Raw genomic sequence first — 25,263 nt, 5'->3', positions numbered from 1 at the left:
CAGTTTGATTTTTGATAACTGGTAATTCACGAGGAGTAGACATTGGTCTGAAGAACTGGTGGCATTTAACGTATAGCAGAGGAATAATTAACTTTTAACGTTAGCCAGTAAAAGGAAATGCCATGTCAGGATGGGGAAGCAGAGCTGACAACAAGAAGGGCTGCGACGGGACGTTAATTACGTACACGCAAACATCTCCCCTAATAGCTCATGTTCTCCCCGCCCCCCAGCCGCAAATGTCAACGGTGGGTATGAGCGCAGATGCTGGCACGGCCTCTCTGCCAACAGTGGGGCTGGGGGGGGGGTGGTGCGTGCGCTCAAAGGAAAGGGCACTGGGATTGAGCAGGACGGGAATAAAGGCTGGCTCTTGTTTTGGAGTGATTTTTACAGACCCTGTAGGAATGGTGGGGAAATCAGGAGCTTTCAAGGGACTTAGCTGAAATGAGGGACAGAGGGCCAGGACTGAGTGAGGTACAGTCCACGGGCAAGCTGCTTGGCGGGGTCTCCCTGAGCCCGCACTCCACAGTGCCTGGCTGCTTTCCTACAGGAGGCTGGAAGCCACACCTTTCCTGGGGTGTGCTTGGGGGCAATCTTGAGAACAGTGTGGGAATTCGCCATCTGAGAATTAAAAAAAAAAAAAATCATAGCCACAGAATTTTGAACATTTTAACGAGAAAAAGTTTTGTTTATCAAATCATGTCATTCCACCTTTACTGATATGTTTTCCATTCTTGTGAGTCAGTGAATGAAGAGATCCATAAAGCACGGGGAATGTTGCTTGGCAAAGCCCTTGGCAAGCAAGGCTGAGGCACAAATGGGGTACAAACGGATGGTTTATGCTGTGTTCCAAGTCAGCTACTAGCTCTGATCTGCTGAGTTTCCAGAGAAAGTAGTCAAAAACCACCAGAGGGGCTGGAGAGATGGGTCAGCAGTTAAGGCATTTACCTGCAAAACCTAATGACCCAAGTTTGATTGCCCAGTATTCATGTAAATCCAGATGCATAAGGTGGCACATGTGTCTGGAGTTCTTTTGTGGTGGCTGGAGACCCTGGCGTGCTCATTCTCTCTCTCCCTCTCTCTCTCTCTCTCTCTCTCTCTCTCTCTCTCTCTCTCTCTCTCTCTCTCTGCCTCTTTCTCTCTCTGTCAAATAAGTAAATAAAATATTAAACAACTATCTGAATATCAGATGGATGTATCATCATTTTGACAAATGGAGTGACAATGGTGAACAAGAGACACATCAGTGGAAGAGTGAGAAGTAACTGACCACAATGAGTTTGTTTCATTGCATTCTAATAATAACCGATTAAGCAGAGCCTTTCCAATTTAATGTTGTTGTTGTTGTTTTTCCTCCATTGTCTTTGTTCACTAGGGCTGAACATGAGGACCTGAATTCAGATCCTTAGAACCCACATAAACATGAAAAACATAGTGGCGTGTGTATAGAGGGGGAGATAGGAGGACCCTTGGGGCTTGCTGGATGTCCAGCTTAGCCTAGTTGGTGAGCTCCAGACCAGTAAGAGACTCTGTCTCAAAGGAGATGGATGGTAGTCCTAAGAATACTACCCAAGGTTGTCCTCTGGCTTCCACACATGTGTACACATGCACACACATGCAAAGATAAAACAGAAATTCTTTATAGAATTCAATTCAAAACAATTTCTGTCTGTCTATCCAAGTCAAAGTATCTGTTATGTATAAGGCAAGAATATGTAAGACATGAGAAACAAAAAGAAAAAAGAAAAAAAGAAAAGAAAAAGAAACCCAACATCAGACAAGATCTCAGTTTTCAAAGGGTGATTATATTACAGTGGAAACAATCTCAGACTAGCTTTCCAGAGAAGGCACTCACCTCTGATTTTCTAAGGATCAATTACATTCTGGGTTTGAGTATAGAGGTTTTAAGCAATGGAGTGCCAATGACTTAAGCCACACACACACACACAAAAGGTTCTTAAAGTATCACTGCTAAAAAAAAATCATCTTTGTGATGGTTTCTGAATTTCACTTTAATCAAATCCAGTAAGATGCTCCAAATATCATTTATCCTTTAACAATCAGTGCTCCATCTTTAAATCCTGGCTTTTATTTTAGTCACTTAGGAAAATTCTACTATCGAAGCACTGCTTATGGCCTGCCTTGCTGCATGCCAGGTGGGCAGCACGATCAGTAAGCCCAGGAGCTATTCTAAGTCCCTCTCATCAGCATCCTGGAACTGGAGCCAGAGAGAGGAGGGCTGGAGCAAAGGCCTCGGAGCCAGACTGCTTGGAGGCAGGTCTGGGATCTGTCCTGGCAGGCAACTTGGCTTCTTTCAGCCTCACTCTGATGGTCCTTATGAAGAATAATCATTGAAGCATCTGCCTTGCACAGGGTTTGAAGGGATGGTGTTTTGTTTTTAATCTTTTGTAAAGATTTTTAAAAATTATTTTAATTATTTCAGGCAGGCCTTTAATCCCAGCACTTGGGAGGCAGAGTTAGGAGGATCATCATGAGTTCAAGGCCACTCTGAGACTACATGGTGAGTTCCAGGTCAGCTTGGGCTAGAATGACACACAGGACTATTTGAGATACAGAGAGGGAGACAGTGCCAGAGAGAGAGAGAGAGAACGGATGCACCAAGGTGTCCAGCCACTGCAAACAAACTCCAGATGCATGTACCACCTTGTTTATTTGGCTTACGTAGGTCTTGGGGAATCGAACCTGGGTCCTGAGGCTTCACAGGCCTTAACCACTAAGTCATCTCTCCAGCCCTTGTTTTTAATCTTTGTATGCATGTGTGTGCAGGGTAGGAGAGTGTCCATGTGCCACAGCACACCTGTGGAGGTCAGAGGCCAACCTAAGGGGTTAATCCTCACTTTCTGCCTGATCCAAGGCAACGTCTCTTATATTCCACTGTACACACCAGGCTAGCTGGCTTCAAAGATTCTGGGGACTCTCTTGTCTCCATCTCCCATATGGCTATAGGTGGTATGCTGGAATGACAGATGGGTGCTAATGTGCCCAGTTTTACTGGGTTCTGGGGATCTGAGCTCAGGTTGTCACCCTTGTATAAGCAAGCATTTTTAACCCACCGAGCCATCCTCCCAGATCCTATAGTCACCCTTGACTTTCAACTCCACCAATCTTGTCACAAAGGTCTTAGCCCAATTCTCTATCCTCATTGTTTGGCTCTCCATAACAGGGCTAGGGCATATACTCACATCCTAGAAAACCGTTCTGCCAGCCTTATGATGAAATCCTCTTGGATTACTGATGCTAAGCAACCGCTTGGGCTGTGAAAAGCTGGTGGTGGGGTGGAGAGCGAGCCTACAGACGACACTTTACAGAGTTCATCCCAAGCAGACTATCAGGATTTTTTTTTCAGTGGTTACTTATGTTTAATTTTTAGTTACTAAGTAATTAGGGTCTTGGTATGTAGCTCTGGCAGGACTGGTACTGTGTAGTCCAGCTGGCCTTGAATTTACAAAAATCTTCCTGCCTCAGCTTCCTAATTGCTGGTATTACAGCCGTAAACTACCACACCTGGTTAATTTATTAACTGATAAGTAATTGTTATATCTAGTGGCTTCACTTAAATGGGAATGAAACTGAAAAAAATGTAATCTGCAATCTTATTTTGCTGATTACTAGTGTTAAGCACAGTTCGCATGGCTTAAGCAGGCATGAGATCTTCATAGGGTATCTGTCTGTATAAGGTCACCACACAATTTACATATCTCACACTGTTTTATGTGGAGGCATGACTTTGACACAAGATGCCTCACAAGCCTCATTTGGGGACAATGTAGCCAGTGTCCATTTGGGTACCTGGATTCTACTCTAATGCTTCATTCGACCAAATTAGAGGTCAAAGATTTTAAAGGTAAGACAACGTGAGGTGAACATTTTCTTATGAGGAAGGTCCTTATCCTTGGAATCAGACTTTTAGATTACATACTAAATAATGCAGTCTTCCCCTGGGGTCACTCAGGAAGACAGGTAGAAATGTTTTACTTGCTTAGGGAGGGAAGTTGACAGGTTTAAGATAATCATATACCAAATCTGGAGAGAAGAGTAAAAAAAAAAAGAAAAGATTTAACATCCATTCCTAAGAAACTAGTCATGATGGAGATAAGAAGGTCTGACAAGTGCTCCCCATTGACTTGCATATGAACATCTTTAAGATAGTATGTCAGTTTGGGCTACATAGTGAGTACCAGGCCAGCTAGCCAGGGCTATGTGAGACCTTATTGAGAGGGAGAAAGGGGGGAAGAGAGGGAAGGAACAAAAAGGGAAGGAGGGAGAAAAGGAAGGAGAAACAGAAGGAGGGATGAAGGGAAGGGGAGAGAGAGAAGGAGATGTCAGATTTCACACCAAAGTGCACTGAAAATTACTTTCACGATCAAATATCCATGTGGCAACACAGTCTCTTCTAGTGCCTACAGGCGATCTGTCCTAAATCAGTGCAAGTTTTTGTAGACATGAAGACAATAATCCCCTGGATATCACCTAGACTCACAGGAAGGGATTTAAGGTTGGAAGGGAGAGGTGGGAAAACATGTCCATCGCCTTTATAAACTCCATGCTGGGGAAGTGGCTCGTGGATCAAGCACTTGCAGTGCAAGCGAGGACCCGAGCATCCACCTAAATGCCAGGTGGGTGTGACAGACCCCAGTACTTGAGAAGCAGAGAGAGGGGGTCCCTAGGCAAGCTGGCTAGCTAAATTAGCTCAAAGGGTGAGCTCCGAGTTCAAATGAGACCTAGCAATTGTGGACAGCAATTGAGGAAGACACTTAACATCAATCTCTGGCCTCTATAAACACATGCACCCACATGCGTATGAACACACCCACACCCACACATACAAACACACCTCATTCATACTAAAAAAAATAAAAACAGCAAACTTACTTTATAAATTCCCCTTGTGTGATATTGATGTTTCATAAGCTAACTAAGTCTCAGGCACCTGATAGGGGCTTGTTGTTAAGTGACTCCCTTCACACATAGATCTCTGGGAGCAGAATACTGAAAGGACCAAACTGATGCCATGACAGGCTTCAGGAAGGTGCCACCCTAACTAGGCCTAAGTTTCAGTTTCCTGGAGGGGCAAGCAAGACTTCTGGGACAAACCACAAACAAAGGGCTATTAATCAATAGTGACCCTGACATGTCGCCAGGAAAGATAGCTGCCCAGTGGCCTGAATCAGTTCCTAGAGACATGACCAAACATGTTCCTTTTGCCCCAACCAATCAAAGACCTGCAACTGTAACTGCCGCTTGCCTAGCCAATCACGTTAGAAGATTATCTAACCTGCCTGGAATTCCCCTAGCTATGCTTAAAAGGGGCCTGCGTGCTCCTCTTAGGGTCGCCATTTTATATGAATGGTCGACCCCCACATGCTGGCTGATTCTGCAGAGTAAACACTCTTTGTTTTTACACACTATTTGAGTCCAGGGTCTTTCTTCAGTCATTTTCAGACCCTTACAAGTATGAGGGCCTTAGGTACCTGGGTGTTTACTAATGGTGTGTCCCTTAGCTAACAGTAGAGCTTGTGAACAGTAAGGCATCATCATGCTGGAAGCTGACTTTAACTTCCAAAACTGTAGAGGGTGTAATTAACTCCACTGTTGCCTCAATGAAAGGACGATGGGGCCGTAGGAAAGAAGTCATGAAACCACTGGGAAGTCAGGCAGGCCACGGTGGCCACAGAGGGGGAGATGTAGAGACATCACAATGAACAGCTCACCTTCCTGAAAGGCAGACTTCACAATTATTAGAAGAAAAAAAAAAAGGTACACTTCTCCAAGAATAGTCTTCCTTTATAATGAGGAATGTCCCTTAGGGTCCCCAGTGCAAGTGGAAATCACCAATGGTATGGAATATTAAATATACTGTTTTTACGCACATGTACCCGTAACAAAGTTTAATTCATGAATTAGGCATGGTAACAGACTAAGAATAGTGTGAAAAGAGAAAAACCTTAATGGCACACCACTGCAGTTACTGTCACATTGCTGGAATCAAACACCTGACCAGATGAAGCAGCTTATGAGAAGAGCAAAGGGTTTATTTCAGGCTTGCAAATTCCAGGGAAGCTCCACCATGGTGGGAGAAACCAGCTCACATCCATACATCCACAGCAGAGAGGGAACAAAACCAACCCCAGCAAGCCCGGACAGCTGGGGTTCAAGATGGCTCTGAACGCACCGAATTGGGCTAGACTCAAGTGACACACTTGGTTCCACTGACACACTTCCTCCAGCAGGGCTCTGCCTGCTGGAAACTGAACAGGCAGCTTAATTTAAAATAGCTAAGGCTGCCGGGCATGGTGGTGTGCACCTTTAATCCCAGCACTTGGGAGGCAGAGATAGGAGGCCACCCTGAGACTACACAGTGAATTCCAGGTCAGCCTGAACTAGATTGAGACATTATCTCAAAAACAAAAACAAAAACAAAAACAAAAACAAAAACAAAAAGAAAGAAAGAAAGAAAGAAAGAAAGAAAGAAAGAAAGAAAGAAAGAAAGAGAGAGAGAAAAAGAAAAAAAGAAAGAAAGAAAAACACCTAAGGTTATGGGGGACTCACATTTATATTTAAACCACCACACATTATAATAACTGTTATATAAATGTGGTCTCGTATGGTGTCTCAGTATCCCTACTTCCCTTTTATGCCCTCCCTCCCACCATGCCTTTCTTTCTCAAAATACCTGTTTTTTGGGCTGGGTGTGGTGGTGCATGCCTTTAATCCCAGCACTTGGGAGGCAGAGGTAGAAGGATTGCCATGAATTCAAGGCCACCCTGAGACTACACAATGATTTCCAGGTCAGCCTGAGCTACAGTGAAACTGTACCTCGAAAAAAAAAAAAAAATATATATATATATATATATATGCCTATTTTAAAATTTTTATTTATTTATTTGTTTATTTATATTTATGTGGTTGGGGGGGGGTTGCCAGAGTCCCTTGTTGCTACAAACTCCAGATGCATACATCAGTTTTGCGTCTGGGTTTATTGGGGTGCTGGGTCCAGCAGGGTTTGCATGTAAGTGCTTTTGACCTCTAAGCCATTTCCCCCAGTGCCCAAAAATATCTTTTGTTAATGTACAGATGCATGCACACCGTCATGCATGTATGGAGGTCAAAGGGAACCCTTGGGTGTTGATTATCACCTTCACCTTGAGACAGTTTCTTGTTGCTGTTCTCCACTGTGCACACAAAGCTAACTGGCTCATAAATTTCCAGGGGGATCCTCCTTTCTCAACACCAAATCTCACTGAGGGAGTGCTGGGATTAGACTCACTACCGTGTTGCCTTCTGCCGGGGTTCTGCGAATCTAAACCGAGGTCCTCATGCGTAAGTAGCAAGTGTTTGATCCACTGAGCCATCTCCCCAGCCTTCCCCAGATATTTTATTGTATGATACTCATCCTTCTCTTGATGGCGTAAGATAATACAATGCCTATGCAATGGGATGAAATGAGGTGAGAGATGCATACTCCATGGCATACCTTTAGGCTACTATATAACAGCTTTTATGCTAGGACAGCCTCTGATAACCCAAATTGGTTGTCAGTAAGTGACTACAAGGGGCAGAGTGTATGGTGTGGGCCCTCTGGAAAAAAAGAGTGACTCATACTTGTGGCAGATGGGACCATGTAATATTTCACCACATTGCTCAAAATAGTATGCAATTTAAAACTTATGAATTGTTAATCTCCGGAAGTCTCCATTTACTGCTTTTGGGCCATACGACTGCACATGATGCTGAATAAAGCAAAGCCACAGACAAGCAGCCACTGTTGTAAACAGTGTTAGAAAGGGTGTGGCTCATGGAGATTAAGGAATCTTCACAGGGTAGAACTGCATGGACACCTGTGAGAAGGGATAGAGGGTGATGAGTAGCCACGTATATGGGGAGAAATTGGGAATGTCTCTGGGTTAGCTGGTTCTAAAAATAAAACAAAAGCTTTGTAATTAAAGAAAACTTACAAAGAAGAACATACTGCCGAAGGAATCTACCCTCTGAGAAGGAAATGAGGTGGACTCCTGAGTACCAGGGAGGTCCAACAGGCGCCAGACGCAGAGGAGGGGGAGCACTCTGTTACAGGAACTTGTGGCGCAAGGGAGTCAACTGGGGGAAAGGTCTCGTAGGAAATTTCTCTAGATGGAAGCTGGATTAGGTGACTTTCGAAGAGCCACTCTATCCTGAGGTCTTGTGATTCCATAACCAAGAACTGCTGGCAAAGTTTAGTTGGGGTTATATCATACAGCCTTTGGCAGCACGTACGCTTTCCCAAGGCAGACAGTGGAGAGCACGCCGCAAGCTCAGAGGAGTCTAGGAACAGTGAGAGTCTGTTTCCAAACTTCTCTGAGTCAAAGGCACGGCAGACAAGGCTTTGCAAACAGCCCGCTTACTGGAGACAAGTAACAGCATATGCTAGAAGAGTACACCTGGCGTACCGAAGAGCCCAGGTGTCTTTTCTTGGGCAGTTCCCCAGTGAACCATACTTTTAGATGCCTTTGAAGAAAAGAGTCCCTTCTGGGAACAGCCCCAGAGTTGTGAGAAAGAGTTACCACTTGGTAGTTTGAAGCTTACCAACTGGGAAAGCTTTGTTCTAAAACAAATGGTTTTCTTTGGGGGAAGAGGGAGGGATAGACATATACTATTAACCAAATGTCATCTTTGCTTATTCTTGATAAACCCGCTAAAATGTCTCCTAATCCTCCATAGGTTCCGAGTTATGTTGATCATCTTTTAAAATAAGGTCACTGAATTTAGAGAACCAGGAAGAGTGTGGGTCCCTGAATGCAGAAGCCCACACGACTGTCTGGGGCCAGAAGAGTTGTTCACACTGCAGCTTTTGCAGGAGTCTTTCAAGGCAAGGCCATGTGCACAGGCCCAAGTGGATGGGCAAAGGTTGGATCTGAGTCTGTCTTGACCCTGAACACAGGGAAAGAGTTGAGAATATGAGAGATCAGGGGGAAACCCAGGACCAGGCAATGGAAGAGAAAAATCCCCAGAATCCAGTTGCAGAAGAGCTGGGATCCTTTCTCCCATACCTCATGGGCTTTTCTGCTCTGGGCCTTTTTGGCTGTGGCCTCTAAATATCTTTCATCAGTTCTCTTTTTACGTGTGTGTGACGGAGCATGTGTGTAGAGGCCAGTGGGGGTTGTCAGGTGTCCTCTATTGCTCTTCCATCCTTTTTCTTCAGACAGATTCTCTCACTGAACCTGGGGTTACAGGCATGTGTGGCCATGCCAGACTTTGTATAAGTAATTACTTTCCCTAGTATGGACTTTCCAGTATGAACATATGGCATATTGGTCATATTCCCATCGGGTTATACTCTTATGCCCCCTCTCTCCATGGATGCTGGCGATCAAACTCGGGTCCTCAAGCACGCCTATCCTCTGAGCCATTCTCCCAACCTGGGGCCCACTCTACTGAGCAGAGGGAGCTCCTCCCTGCCTTCTGTTTCAAGCCCCTTCTCTGCAAAAAACCCAGGGACAAGTCTCAGGCTCAGGATGAGGAAAGGGTGAGTGATCTGCCTCACGATTTTAGACTCATTCTCAAGGTCATGTCACTAATGTGAACTTTCACCACCTGTAGAGTGAATGTCTCTCTGGCCTCACCCTAATGCTGGACCTAGCAGGCTTCCAAAACTCATCATGAGGGTTGACTATTCAGCAAGACTTGCAGGAGTGATGCCTTCCAGGACCTCACGGAGGGCAGCCTGCCCATGTTCATCTCCCAGTACTCAGGAGTTCACAGTGAATAATGTAATGAGAATCCCCATCTTCTCTCCCTGGAAATTCCCTTGAATCTTAAATAGCTGGTAGACAGCCATTTGTATGCATGTATATATGTAACCACACATACTCTTACATGTTAGATGTCTTCTCTAAAACTAGAACTTAGGACTTTTTCTTCTACAGCACACTGTATGCCTTGAATATCATAAAATTTTGTTTTGCATGTATATGCTTGTTGGCTGTGTATGCATATGTGTGTGTGCTTGCGTTTACGTAGGCACACATGTGCAGGTGTGCAGGCATGTGTCTGCATGTGTAGGCCAGTGACTGACATCCAATATCTACCTCAATCACTCTCCACCTTATTCTTTGAGACGGTCTCTCGCTGAACCTGGAGCTCACCAATTCAGCTAGATGAGCTGGCCAGCTTGCCTGGGGCATCTTTCTGCTCTGGGGTACTGGGGTGCTGGGATGACAGGTGCATATTGACATACCTTGCATTGATGGGGATGCTGGGCGTTTAAACTTATGTTTTTATAGTGTCATTGCTTGAGCCTTATGAAACATTTATCACATGGCTTAGTTTATGGGACAGGCTTGAGGTGACCTCTGAGGTTACAAAGACAATACCATCTATTCCCAGATTCTCAAGTCATAGTTCCAAGAGCACCACAGGCCTTCATAAATGTTTTCTGGATAAAGGAATGTGCATTTTGAGGATCACACATCCATTGGGTACTTCCTATTCTCCTTTAAACAGAATTAACTCTACGGTCTCAGGCAACAAAAGTCTTTCTACTGTGAACAAGGGAGCTAATCCAGCTGAAACCACCTCCACATTCTTGCAAGCACTAAAGAGCTCTAACACAGCATCACTGACGACCGTGAGCAGAGTTAAAACATTTGTTAAACATCATCGATAACGATGATTAAATATTCCCTTTCTGCTTACTTTAATTAACTGTAATTAAAACATCCCGGGGAGTTTGTTAGGAGCATTTGCATATACTGCGTCTTGCTATTTGGAGAATTGTTCAATATTTCTCTACTGAGATTTAGAAGGTTCCAGACATGGGCTCACATTGAGCAATGCTGTCTATCTTTCTTCTCAGACACAAACCAGTACCTTGACTATTAAAAATAATAATTACAAAAAAAACACCACAAGGTCTTCTCCTTCTTTAGAATAAAGCCATAGCATGGGAGAAGGTGGGATATACTGATGTGTGGGGGTAGCACAAGCTATGCATTGAACTTCTCAAAGCATCAAAGTCAACCTGCTTTTATGGCTGAAGAGAGTGGATACAGCCAGAGGGAGGACAGAGTAACAGAGGTGGTACTATGGAGCTGCGTGTAATCAGGCAGGATGGTAAGCAGGTAGAAGAGACATAGACCTGCCACAGTCAATAAGGAAATCTCCAGCTACCTATGTATGTTACAACTAAGTACAATTGAAAATCTGAGTTCCTGGGCTGGAGAGATGGCTTAGTGGTTAAGGCACTTGCTGTGAAGCCTAAGGATCTAGGTTCGATTCTCCAGGTCTCAAGTAAGCCAGATGCACAAGGTGGCACATGCATCTGGAGTTCATTTGCAGTGGCTAGAGACCCTGGCATGCCCATTCTCTCTCTCACTCTCTCTTTCTCTGTCTCAAATAAATAAATAAATAAATAAATAAATAAATTAATTAATTAATTAAAAAATAAATCTTTAAAAACAAATCTGAGTTCCTTAGGGTGATTAGCTGCATGTTGTCGGTAGCCACCAGAATGGACAATGCTGATATAAAATATTTCCCTCACTTTAGCCTTCCTGGCAGGAGCAAAGATATTCCTTAAAGAGGAACATGTGTGCCCTCCTTTGTGGCTATCAGACTATTGAGACAATGGGCCCCCAGGAATTGGGGTCTCCCCAGGAATCTCATGGTGAGGGAAGCAGCAGTCTGAAGCCTGGTGCCCGCCCGTGGAAGAGCTTGTCACCCCACCGGACAAGAGATTTCACACAGAGCTGACAACTTGTCAGTCTACCTGGCAGGAGGTACTGGAGCTGCCACACTGATGGTCGCTGATGGAGCGGGGCCCCACCTTGGCCAGCTGTAATGCACACCTCTTGCCCTCTGTTTAAACCTGAACCTCACGTCAGCACCCAAACACAGACTTGGAGAGGTGGATGCTGGACCTCTTTGTTTCTCTCTCTCTTCCCAGTGTGGACATCAGATAGAATACTTCTCCATCCTCTGCTTTCCACTAGCGCCTCTCTCTTTTGTGTGGGTGTGAATATGCCCGGATGGCAGACCTTCGGGGTGTGGGCCAATGTTGTTTGAGACAGGGTCTCTCTTGCTATTGTACTCTGAATGTCAATCTTGCTGGTGTGTGAATGTTGGTATCTCCCTGGTTGTACCTCCAACTGCTGTAGGCGGGATGGAATTACAGACAGGGGGATGCAAACTCTGGTATCCAGGCTTACGTAGAAAACATTTTAAACACTGAGCTGTCTCCCCAGACCTACTTCTCTTTGCAAGTGGCATGTCGCAGATGGGTAGCCTGGTTCAGCTAAGTTATGGTTGCCAGGGCATAGGCCTGTACCCTAAAACATCATCCTATGAAGATCAGCTGGGCAGTGAAGACAGAGCACACCAGGACCACCTGTCCTGGAGAGTAAAGATGCCTGTCTCCCTTCTCATCCATAATGAACGCACACGGCCAATACATCTTCTGTCACCATAGGAGCTTCCTGCAGAGAGGAAGCCGTTTTATGTGCAACAGGACCCTTGTTGTCATTAGCTTCCTTCCCAGTTATGATGAAGATTACCAACTCAGATGCCTGGAGTTAGCTCACTTCAGAAGTGAGAAGTGATAGGTTTCGTACCGGAAATTCAAGAAGAACACACATACACACAGACACACACACACACAGACACACACACACACACACACACACACAGAAATGAGTGATAGCTCCAGGGCAGGAAGTTGGGAGAGACAGAACTCAAGACGGGCGGGTTAGCACTAGGTCCCACAACATCTGGGAAAAGAAGCCCAGTAGCCCCAGGCTCCACATGCATTCTGAATCTAAGGGTGCAAAATGTTTCCTGCACTCCTGAGTGGCAGCTGTTCTGAACTGTGGACTTTGCCGATCCAAGTCCCCACCTCAATGTGAAAGACATCAGGGAAAACAGGCCCCTCAGCTGAGCAATATGCTGCTAGCTACCAACTAATGGCTTTCTCTAAGCACTCCGCCCAGCCATACTGGCAACGCTAGTCAACAAGTTGCACGCTTCATGCCATTTCTCACTCATGTTTTAAATAAACACACGCTCACAAAATGCCATTCTTGACAGAGATGTGTGGAAGATGCTAAAACATTATCTGAGAGAGAAGCCAAGGGCATTCTTTCTCAAGCATTACACCGGTTTCACATGAGGCGATTAGACTGTTTCCCGCTAATTATGGTAGAAAGAACTAATTAGAAAAATCTACTATTCAGCTAATGAGAGCTGGGCCCTGACTAGCTCAGTGCTTAACTTCTCAGGTTGTAAAATATCACTTTTTTTTTTCATGCCCCCTCTGAGAAAGTTGTCACTGTGTCAAATTCCAGTAGTCAGGCTGGGCATTAAATAACTAAGGCAACATTCACCAAACATCTATGTGCATGTTGTCAACTCCTCACAGCCGCACCCATGGTTTCTTGTGGTTTCAGAAGGGTGAATGGGAGACATCAAAGGCTGTTAACACGAATGGGTAATGAATTCTGTCCCCCCTTTTTTTTTTCACTTGCAACCTTCTCCTTGTCTTTGTGGCTTTCATTCTAGGGTGCATTAATAATGTAGGATAAGGAATTTCACATATGACGCTGTTACTGGAGGGGGAAGAGCTCATTAAAAAGCAAGTACATCACCTGATGGAGACTCACGTTTACTGGGAAGCTGACGGAATGACAATAATAGACCTAATAAATCAGAGCCCCTTACTGTACACTGAATTCATTATTCGGTAAATACCATACAGTGTAAATAAACACTGGAAGATAGGAAATCGGTTTTCTCATTAAGATAAAGGCTATTATTAAGCCGTTTTTTTAAAAAAAAAGTTCAACTGTGCTTTAGATGAGAATTTAAGTTTCATGTGATTTAAATACTATGGTGATCTGGACATTTAAAGAACTCTGTTCAGGAAATATATCTATAGCTCAGAACTCCTTCACACAACAGGGGCACGGGGACTTTTCCAAAAAGAGGTTACAGTCCTCTTGGCAGGCAGGAAGATCCTGATGCTTCAGAATGATGTGTGAAATTAGCAAGAATGTCAATGGCACAACTTCTGTCTGTGGAATGAGATGCTAGAGCCACTGGATCCTGCCTTTCTACCCCAACATAGAAAGTTTTCAGGCTTCAGAGATACATGTTCCAATACAACGAGGATGCCTTAATCTCTCAATTTCTAATGAAGGTAAAGAATGAGAGGAACTCTGTCTGGGGATGTGGCTCAGTTGGCAGAATACTTGCTAAGCATGCAGGAAGCCCTTTGTTCCATTCCCAGCTCTGTATAATATGGGGCGGGGGGGGGGGAGAGGAGGGGACATGGTGATGTATAGCTACAATCCCAACACTAAGGAGGGTAGAAGCGGGAGAGTCAGGAACTCAAGGTCATCCTCTACTACAAAATGAATTCAAGGCCAGCATAGGCTACATGAGTTTTGCAGTCAGATTCACATTGCTGGCAGAAATCACCAGACCAAGAGCAGTATGTGGGAGACTCGAGGGGAAGCTCCATGATGGCAGAGGAAAATGATGGCATGAACAGAGGGTAGACATCACCTCCTGGGCACCAACATCATGTGGACAATAGCAACAAGAGAGTGTGCCAAACAGTGGCAAGGGGACACTGGCTATACTACCCATAAGCCCGCCCCAACAATACACTGCCTCCAGGAGGCTTTAACTCCCAAATCTCCATCAGCTGGGAAGCTAGCATTCAGAGACCTAAGTTAATAGGGGACACCTGAACCAAACCACCAGTCTCTGTCAACAAATAAAAGTTAGAAAAAGGAGAACAGATCGCCTCTCCAGCAGCTTCTAGGAAACAGAACTGTATGTGGCTGGCTGTGTCATCAAGGCACCTGGAGCTTGACAGCTTTGTTTCTTGATTACAGAACCATTCTGGGTTTTATTATTTTTATTATTGTCATTCTTTTTATAATTCTAATGCTGCTCATTAGAACCTTTAAGCAGAAAGTGTGAAATAAGTGATACGGTTTAGAGTTCTCTATTATGGCCCTTGCTTAGTTTCAGAAAACAATAGTTAGGATGGGAAGGTAAACACACAGCTGTAAATGGGATAGGGGGAAAAATGCACAGATTGTACTTTTAGGTACACCTTGTTATGCTATATGGTTATTATTATTATTATTATTATTATTATTATTTGTATTTGGGGCTGGAGAGATGGCCTAACAGTTTGCAAAGCCTGCTGACCAGAGTTCAATTCCCCAGCACCCACATAAAGCCAGAGGCAAATGGCACATGCATCTGTGATGCCCAGAACACCTAAGAAAATGCGAGGTAGGGCCAAGAGACACCTAAGCTTGCGGGTCAGCTAGAACTGGAGTTCCTTTTCAGTGGCAAGAGATCCTGTCTCAGAGAAAGGAAGGAGAGCACAAATGCCTCAAGGTGGACCACCGACCTCCACACATGCACTATGGCACGCACACACAAGTCAGTAAGTTTGTTCTGGCGTTTTTGTTCAAATCATTTTCAGTCCAAAGGCTCACCTATTGCTATGCAGTGTGTGTGCGTGTGTGTGTGTGTTTCCTTATAAATGGACACATTAATTATGTCCTGGAAAAAACAACAGTGCAATAGCTAACATATACATGGTCATCCTCACTTTGCAGACAAGACATCGGAGGCTTGGCTAGCTAGGGATTAAAGGCCACCAACATCAGTGCTTAGCCCCTTCCTCTATGACCACCTGCTTCCCTTTTTCTTCCCCAACTGTCTCTAGGACTCTCTAACTTCTCTCTCCGACACCATCATCATAAACTCTGAGCTTCATCATACCAGGCTGCATTTTGCCTAGTAGTTATTTTTTGAAAGCCAGTGATGCAAATTAATCAGATTACCTTCATAAATAAAGCAGAAGAAGAACCAATGCATTAGCATTTTTCCCAGAAGTTAAATTCCTACACATGTCGCACACTTAAACAAAATGTTTCTTCTAACCATAGTCTGAAATCCAATATTTAGTACATGTCTCGATTTCTCACCTTGACTTCTTTCTCAACAAGAACAAAACACCAGGACCCTATTAGTTTGCTCTAGCTCTGCCAACATGACAGTTGAAGATCATTTTCCTCAACATCATAGCGAATTAGTGACAGCACCAGGTAAAGAATCTTGGGACCGTCATACCTGTATCATTTATAACACGTCAGCGACTTTGCTCTTTCTACTCGGTCAAGAAGCAAGGTTTAACTGTGGCATTCGGCAGGAGGGAGTCAGTACCTTTCCATTTTCATTAATGTACAATCCTAATTCAGGTAATGGGGTGGGGGGGGGAGGGCAGACATAAAGAGCGATACCGGATCCAAGAAACACTGTAACACAGAATCACAAAGCTGTTGCTTAAGGAGAGAATGTTACCTCAACTTTTGTGATGAATAAACCAATGCACTAATGTAATTTGGCAAACAGAAATTTGACATTAATGCCCAGCATGCCAAATTTGCACAGATTACGTAACATAAAGTATTATGGCAGTGGAAAACAGTCTCAAATAGTTTTAAAAATAGTTTGCGATGATTAAGAGGTTTTCCTCTAATACAATTTTCAATATTGTTTATCTGTTTTCAAAATGAAGAAACTAAGGAGCAGAGAGGAGGTTGAGGGGATGGGCTGGGTGGAAGAGACTGGTAGAAGGAGGTAGCAAAAATAACTTTTCAAAGGTACAAAGGGGGCCTGACTTCTAATTGGTGGACTGGATCCAGAAAACCTGAATTGCCAAGGCAGACACACCAGAACACAGAGAAGTGGGAAGACTCCATCCAGATAGATGGTGACAGACATCTCCTCTGCGGCCCATGGCAGCAAGGCTTCTCCTGTATTCCAAGGAGGCGGCGGAAGCCCACCTCGCACACAGGGGGCTTTCGCACCTACCTCTAAGACACAGCAGCCACTGCAAAATACAGACAAGTACCTCGCTCTATGCGCCCCAGTCTCAAAACCTTTGGAGACAGAACCTTGTCTCTTTGACAGCTTTCCCTAAGAGACGGTCTCTGCTCTCTGTAATATCCACTGTGTCTAAACATCGAGTACAACCATGAAACCCTTAATAGTTAACCCTCCAACATGTAATTAGGCATTGGCGTGACAATCAAATCCATGACTGTATCTCATGTTTGCCTTGCCTTTCAAGCCCGCTACGAGAGGGGCACTTACTCTGTCAAATCTGCTATAGTAATCAAAACATTAAAATTACTTCTTTCCACACTAAATATACTGGAACTGGCTGTTTGATTAACTGTAGAGCAGAGAGTGCAATTTGCTAAATTACAAGTATTCTGAACATGTAAATATAGTTTAATTACTGCAATTAAAGAAGATTACTGGAGATTGGCAGATGGGAATGTAATGCTGTTTTAATTAGAGTTTTAAAGACTGTAACATAAGCATAATATTAACCCTTTATCCTAGAAGAGGTGTCTGCTCTTTGAAAAATTAGGATTTAAAAATGTATTAGAGCCGGTCTTTCATAGCAAGGGGCTAGATTCTTGATCACAATGCACAGGAAGCGCACCGTGGAATCACAGTTGCCAAGAATAGTAAACTGAGGCAGACAGCAAGGCACCAAGACTGAAGCTCACTATAATGGCAGACATGATGTACTGATGTCCTGATTATGAGCACATGCACACACTCACTACATGGGCTGTTTTTTAAAAAGCAGGATATTGGGCTGGAGAGATGGCTTAGTGGTTAAGACACTTGCCTGAGAAGCCTTAGGGACCCCAGTTCAATTCCCCAGGTCCCATGTAATCCAGGTGCACATGCATCTGGAGTTCGTTTGCAGAGGCTAGTGGCCCTGGAGTGCCCATTCTCACCCTCTCCAGTCTCTCTCTCTACCTCCCTCCCTTTCTGTCTCTAATAAATAAATAAATAAAAATAAAATCTTTTTAAAAAGCAGAATATCAAGCTGGGATGGAGATCAATGGTAGAGCATTTCCTTAACATGGGCAAGGCCCTGGGTTCAATTTCCAGGAAAAAAAATAAATGAATAAAAGCAGAATATTGCCACAGCACTATAGACTGAAGGGACAGGACAACCAGACTAGAAAAGATTTCATGGAACCTGTGTTCAGCAAACACATGGAGAAAGAAAGTGTCTCAAAAATGGGTATTCTTTTCAAAAATGCATTTATTCACCTTTGAGAAAATTGTGGCAGATAGCAGCAGACACTCTACAGAGAGAGGCTTGTGTGTTATCACTAACCCTCCACAATAGCATAAGCTCCACAGAAGCAACATTCCAGAATGTAAGAAGCAATCTTTGTCATCTCGAAAGTGATCGCCTGCAACATTTTATCCATTTAAGTCAATAGCCTATTAGAAATTCTAATTGAAAGTTCAATGTCAGCTTGCAGCCTTACAATGGAGGTTGCCTTTTGGAAAGCCATTTAAAGTCTTAATCTCTTTATCATTTGGTATTTTGAAGCCTAACTTTGTTCTTGTTAGGCAGATCAATGGCATTAATTTACAAAATGGGGGAAAATGTCACCCTTCATCCTTTAAGTCTCAGCTGTGGGGAAGAGCGGCATACGCGAAGCTCATCACCACTTTCCCATATTAACAGTGAGCGGTGCCGGGGGACGCTTGACCTACAAATTTTAATTACGGCATGAAAAATTCAGTTCCTAGATGGGAAGGGAGACTTGAGAAAAAGCAGGGGTCCTCCTTGTCTGTGCACGTCTGTCAAGTTTCAATGAAAGAGGGTGACTGTGATGGAAGAGCTGGCCACAGCCGTAAGAACACAGACCAGGACAGAGGCTCCAAGGCCTACGAGTTACATGGAGAGAGGGGATCCAGTTATGAGTTTTATCATTTTTATTTATTTGTTTGTTTGGATTAGGGTTAGGGTGTGAGTGTGGCAAAAGCATGTAGCGGTCAGAGGACAACCTTTTGGGTAGGTCGGGGTCCCTCCCTGCCTCTCACTGGTGAAGCAGAGTTTCTTGCTGTTGGTCCCAGCTCCTTTAGAGTCTGGGAAATTCTTCTGTCTGCCTCCCTTCTCTCAGTAGGTGCGCTGGGATTACAGAAGTTTGCCATAGCCTCCTTCTTTCACTTGCTGTTCAGGGATCCAAGCTCAGGTAGTCAGAATTACACTGGTCTTATTTTATCCAGGAAGCCATTTCCATAGCCCTCTATTGAGGAGCACTTTGGACGAGTCATACGAGTGCCTATCACACACACACACACACACACACACACACACACACACACACACACACAAAGTTACTAGGAAGCTGACTCAAGTAAGAGTGACCATCTCAGATCCAAGCATTTTTCCCAAACCCAAAGAGAGGTTGGGTGGCTTCAGAGCTCCTATAAGAAAAAACTTCTTTGGAGTTGGAGAGATTGCTCAGTGGTTAAGGTGCTTGCCTGCAAAGCCTAATGACTTGGGTTGGTTCCCCAGTACCCACATAAAGCCACATGCACAGTGGTGCATGCACGTGGAGTTCGTTTGCAGCGGCGGGCATCCTGACGCACCCATTCTTTCTGTCTTTGTTCTCTCAATCTCTCTCTGCTTGTAAATAAATAAACATTTAAAAAAATCCTTAGCAAAATAGAATCATTAGCAAAATTAGTCATTCTTATGCAACATGAAAGGATACCCCCTAATGTGTTATGTACACAGCAAAAACAAAACAAAAAGCCTAAAAATGAAAAGCTGACACTACTAAGGGGTCAGCTTCCTTCCTGTGGCTGAAAGAAGCAGAATCAAGGAGCAAGTCTGGTGTTCTACATGCTGCCAACAGAGCACATCAAGAGACCTGGCTTAGGGCTGGAGAGATGGCTTAGCGGTTAAGCGCTTGCCTGTGAAGCCTAAGGACCCCGGTTCGAGGCTCGGTTCCCCAGGTCCCACATCAGCCAGATGCACAAGGGGGCGCACGCGTCTGGAGTTCGTTTGCAGAGGCTGGAAGCCCTGGCGCGCCCATTCTCTCTCTCTCCCTCTATCTGTCTTTCTCTCTGTGTCTGTCGCTCTCAAATAAATAAATAAATAATTTAAAAAAAAAAAAAAAGAGAGAGACCTGGCTGAATCTGGAATGCAGTCAGCTCCCAGATGGTTACCCTGCAGAGTGCTGAAAACCGTGCCGTGAGCTGCTGGGCGCAAATGGCCAACAATACTGTGAGGAAGCAGGAGACTTTGCTGTGTGCAAGCAACCATCCTGACAAGATGTACACACCTGTGCAGCAGTGGCACACGGCCTAGGTGGGTAACCAGTGGCTTTTTGATTGGCTAAGATATCCGCTCAGCAGAAAAGAACACAGAGCTGGAACTGGGAACTGAGTCAGATCCTATAGAGACCAAGATTATGGACTCCAGTGAGAAGCTCTCACTAGTCTTTGTCTAAAACTGAGGCTACATCCATCAAAATAACTCTAGATTAACAACGCCTATAGCCTTTAACCTGTCCTGACCTCACTCTGCATTGGAGAATCTGTTTTTCTTTTTTAGAAAGCAATGAGAACCAACAACAACCAAGCCGGCCATGGTGGCGCACGCCTTTAATCCCAGCACTCCGGAAGCAGAGGCAGGAGGGTCGCCGTGAGTTTGAAGCCATCCTGAGACTACATAGTGAATTCCAGGTCAGTCTGGGCTAGTGTGAGACCCTACCTCGAAAAACAAAAAACAAAAACAAAATCTATCAGTTATTCACTTTAGATGCTTGTAGCAATTAAGGAAGTATGTTAACTGTCAGGTCTCTGTTAATCACTTTACATATCCATACGCAATAACCGTAAAAGCAATTTTTTTTTTGCATGAGGGTATTCAGGGAACCACACTATGTTATGCACAATTGGTTTCTTCATTAGTGTTGTTTAGTGGTGGTGATAAGGAAACATTATCCTTGAAACCATCAGTGTGCTGCTTTTTATACAATCATACCTGCTGTTGCCCAAAACTTGTAAGTAAAAGCGTTCCTGTCCTTTCCTTTCCCTTCTTTTAACCTTCGCTGCCCTTTGTTTCCTTCTTCTTTCCCTTTCTTCTCTCTCTCCCTCCCTCCTTCCTTCCTTCTTTTCTTGGACAGCCTCTCATCTAGCCCAGGCTGACCTTCAATTCATTATGTGGTTGAAGATGACCTTAAACTTCTGATCATCTTGCTTCTACCTCCTGAGTACACCACCATGCCCAGTTTCTGGAGTGCTGGGGACGGAACCCACAGCTTTCCGATGACCGAACGCTGTTTATCTTTTCCTTTCTGATCTCTACAGATATCTGCATCCTTCTTCTCCAAGACATGCTGGGCTGTCGACCAATGACTGACACCCAGCAGCTGGGACACTGGGATGAAACAGCCTAATGAGAAATCCAGTAGCACCTGCTCCAGGTGCTCGTAGAGTCCTCGGCCTGTACATTTAGGTTAACGGTATGCTGGAGGGTCTCTACAAAGGACCAGTCGCATCCCTGGTCTGGCTGGCTATCAACACAGATGGACAGGTCCTCAGGTCATGACTAAACAGAACAAGATAGGGAGGGGGATGGCACAGGCTAGAGGACTCAGCAGGAGACAGTGTGCAGGAAAGCTGATCCTTGAGTACTTAGTGGATCCTGGCCTCTGTTAGGACCCAGCCTCTGTGAAGATTACAGGAGCTGGCCAGGAGACACATATGACAAAAAATAATGCCACAAGAGCAAGAAGGCATGCGTGTGCGATGTGACAACACTCAGCTTCCCTGGTGGGTAGCATGTCAAAGCCCACACATCCTAACAGCTTTGAATTGGGATGCCTAAACAAGAACCCCCAAGGTTTTAGCTGTTTTCCAGATGAGGTCCCAAGCCGCTGTATAGAGGGGGACTGGCACGACCTCAGCAGCCTGGCCCAGGAGCCAGGACTGTGCGGGCTGTCTTCCCTCCACTCTAGTCTACAGCCCTGACAAATAGCTTTGGGCTGGCACGTAAGCCTGGCTCTGTACACAGCTAGAAAAGAACCGACGAAGAGTGCTGACTTGCCTTTTAACTCTGTGTCTACTTCTCAATTTAAAAAGGAGGGCTGGAGGAGATAGCTCAGTAGACAGAGTGCTTGCCCAGCATGCATGAAGCCTTGGTTTCAGTTTGTAACACTGCATAAACTGGGTGTGGTGGTGAATAGCTGGAACCTAAGCAGTCAAGAGGGCGGTAGAGGATCAAGGAGAAGTTCAAGGCCAGCCTTGGCTTTACAGTGAGTTTGAAGCCAGCCTGGGATACATAATACCCTCTCTAAAAAAATATAAAAAACTTGATCCATTCCATAGTATCAAATAGCATCCGTCATGTTCTGTGTTTTTTTCTTCCATTCCTTCCTTTTCTTCCTTTCTTAGTTGACAAAAAAAAAAAAAGAGGCAGACAGAGAAAGAGAATGAGTATGTGCATGCCAGGACCTCTTGCTACTGCAAATAAACTCTAAATGCATGCACCACTTTGTGCATCTGGCTTTATGTGGGTTCTGAGAAATAGAAACTCAGGAAATTAGGTTTCACAAGTAAGCACCTTTAACCACTGAGCCATCACTCCAGCCCAGCATCCATCACTTTCTATGTTCTGTGTGATACTTGCATGCCAACACTGAGAAGATTCTTAGAGGGATAAGTATATCCAGAGAAGCGGAGAGAGAAGAAAAGAACAAGCATGATGCCACATGGGACAAGGCTCATAAAGTGTGAGGAACTCTACAGCGGTGACTGGCTGGAGGCAGCCTGGTAGCCAAGATCCTCTCTAGGGTCTGCGGAATCTGCCTTTCAGCCTTGTCACTTAACTCTCAGTCCTCCAGGACTTTTCCTCCTGTGATGACTGTTTGTTCCTGCCATTACTTGTTAGCTAGTTGCTTCTCCAGAATCCACGTCTCCCTATCTGTAGGAAACCTACTCTCGGCTCCAGGTAGCCACCTCAACCAAGCGTGTGACACATTCCCACCTAAGGGGCACTTGGCTCTGAAGCTTTTCCTTAAAAAAAAAAAAACCAAAAAACTCACAAAAGTAGAAACAGAAAGGAAATGCAGAAATGCCTCACCATAATAAAGAATATTCGATTGCAAAATTCTTCTCTCTCTCTTGGGCTGGAGAGATGGCTTAGCGGTTAAGCGCTTGCCTGTGAAGCCTAAGGACCCCAGTTCAAGGCTCGGTTCCCCAGGTCCCACGTTAGCCAGATGCACAAGGGGGCGCACGCGTCTGGAGTTCGTTTGCAGTGGCTGGAAGCCCTGGCGCACCCATTCTATCTCTCTCCCTCTATCTGTCTTTCTCCCTGTGTCTGTCGCTCTCAAATAAATAAATAAAAAATGAACAAAAAAAATTAAAAAAAAAAATTCTTCTCTCTCTCAAGTTTCCTCTCTCAGACCCGCTCCATTCTGCCCTTCCACGCCGTTCTGCACAGTGCAGCCCAAACAGTAAAGCACGAAGACGAAATGAAAGGCATCCATGTACAGGTGGCAGATTCTTCTATGTGTGTGTTGGTTATCCAAAACTGACAACAAATCCCATGTGATTTCTAAATGACAAGCAACGCAGTCTGTAGAACATCACTCGTGCAAGGCGTCTACAGAATGGGTGAGGAGAGTAAAGATTCTTTCGGGTTCATGGCTTAGGCTAGTCTGAATTTTGGAGGATGCAGAACATCCAGTCTACACACCCTGGAGTGCTGTTGAACTAGTTGGGAATGTTGCTCTGAAAGAAAAAAAAAAAAATGCAGGGGCTGGAGAGATGGCTTAGCGGTTAAGGTGCTCGCCTGCGAAGCTTAAGGACCCAGGTTTGAGTCTCCAGGTCCCACGTAAGCCAGATGCAGAAGGGGGCACATGCGTGTGGAGTTCCTTTGCAGTGGCTGGAGGCCCTGACGCACCTGTTCTCACTCTCATTCACTATCTGCCTCTAATAAATAAAAATAAAATTAAAAAAATTGTGACCAGGCTGGTGTGCAAGCGGGCGGCTACAGCAGCGTGAGCGTCACGGGGAACCTTAGCTTTTCCGAGTCGCTCTGTTCTCTTCCAGGCTCGGTCCGGTGATCGGCATGGCCCGTGGAAATCAACGAAGAGCTTGCCCACCAGAAAAATATGAAAAAAACCCCAGGAAATTAGCAAGGGCAAAAGAAAAGAGGATAGCTTGACTACCTCTCAGAGAAAGCAGAGGGACTCTGCGATCATGCGGCAAAAGCAGAAGGCAGCCAATGAGAAGACGTCTATGCAGCCGAGAGAAAAATGATGATGGACTTTTCAGAAAACCTGGGTGCTTTTGCCATCGGGGTGCATCATAAACACTAAGATCAGAATTTCTCAGAGTGACTAATCACTATATGACTTATAACTTATCCTTATAAAAGGTCTATTTTAAACTTTACTTTTTAGCTCAGTGTGATGTTTAGAACCATTCTTTAATGAATAAAATGCTAACCATGTATGTGAAAAAAAATTAAATTAAAAAAAATTGTAAATGAGCATTCAGAGTTTGTAAGACATAAAGGTTCTGAGCTATCTTCTGCCACCCCCTAGGTCCCCAGACGCCCCTTCCATGGGAGCAATTCTATTCCCAAGGTAGCCTTCTATATAAGAACACATATGAAGAAAGCTTTTCAGTTATTTTCCTACCGTAACTAGTACCCCTGCTAACCTCATGCAGGAGGCTGGCAGTCACATAGAGGAGAGAAGCTCCTGAGGGATTATTCTAGAAGCCAGTGCCCTTTAGATGAGTGAGCTAAGCGCCACTTCTAGAAAGGGGAAGGCAGGAACGGAGGCACATAGGGCTCTAAGCTGCAAACAGTCCCGCTGCGCTGTCATAAAAGCGGAGCACGGTGCCCGTGTGCCAGGCCCTCTGTCACCTCTAGTAATGTTTGCGGCATTGTGACCAAGCATTCTGGTGCAAAGTGTGTGTGAAGGTGAGCTCGGAGATGTGACCGCAGGCTCTATCTCTTCAGTGTGGCCACCTAGAATGTGCTCATTCACTTCACATTAAGGAAGGAAAACTTGGGTGTGGTGGCACACACCAATAATCCCAACACAGCACTTGGGTGGTGGAGGTGGAAGGATCAGAAGTCCAAGGTCATCCTTAGCTACACAGTGAGTTCAAGGCCAGCCTGGACTATAAAACGAGTTTGAAGTCAACCTGGACTATGTGAAACCCTGTCTGAAAAAAAAAAAAAAAAAAAAAGTCAAGAGAGGGATTTCATGCTTGCTCAAAGAAATGACTTTGATTAGTTCCTAGCAGTGAATTTGGGCCTTGTGTCAAAGCAATGAGACAGAGATGTAATTAGACACATAATACTGGGACTATACCCTCCCCTAGCCAGTGTGAGGT

The 25,263-nt window shown here is 44.7% G+C and overlaps 2 protein-coding genes across 7 annotated transcripts in view; one reads left to right on the top strand and one right to left on the bottom strand.

Moving 5' to 3' along the window:
* Positions 1-25,263, bottom strand: part of Auts2 (activator of transcription and developmental regulator AUTS2) — a 1,279,269-nt gene that overhangs the window by 477,903 nt on the left and 776,103 nt on the right. The gene's annotated exons all lie outside the window — the stretch shown is intronic.
* LOC101606980 (small EDRK-rich factor 1-like) lies at positions 23,951-24,369 on the top strand. Its single transcript, XM_045144591.1, is given in 3 exon segments — positions 23,951-24,004; positions 24,006-24,029; positions 24,031-24,369. Coding segments are annotated over 3 exon segments (189 nt in total). The 5' UTR covers positions 23,951-23,983; the 3' UTR covers positions 24,175-24,369.

The sequence above is a fragment of the Jaculus jaculus genome, chromosome 2 (assembly GCF_020740685.1).
Source record: "Jaculus jaculus isolate mJacJac1 chromosome 2, mJacJac1.mat.Y.cur, whole genome shotgun sequence".
Taxonomy (NCBI): Eukaryota; Metazoa; Chordata; class Mammalia; order Rodentia; family Dipodidae; genus Jaculus; species Jaculus jaculus.
Note: the sequence above shows the minus strand (reverse complement) of the source record. Positions and strands in the feature narration are given on the sequence as shown.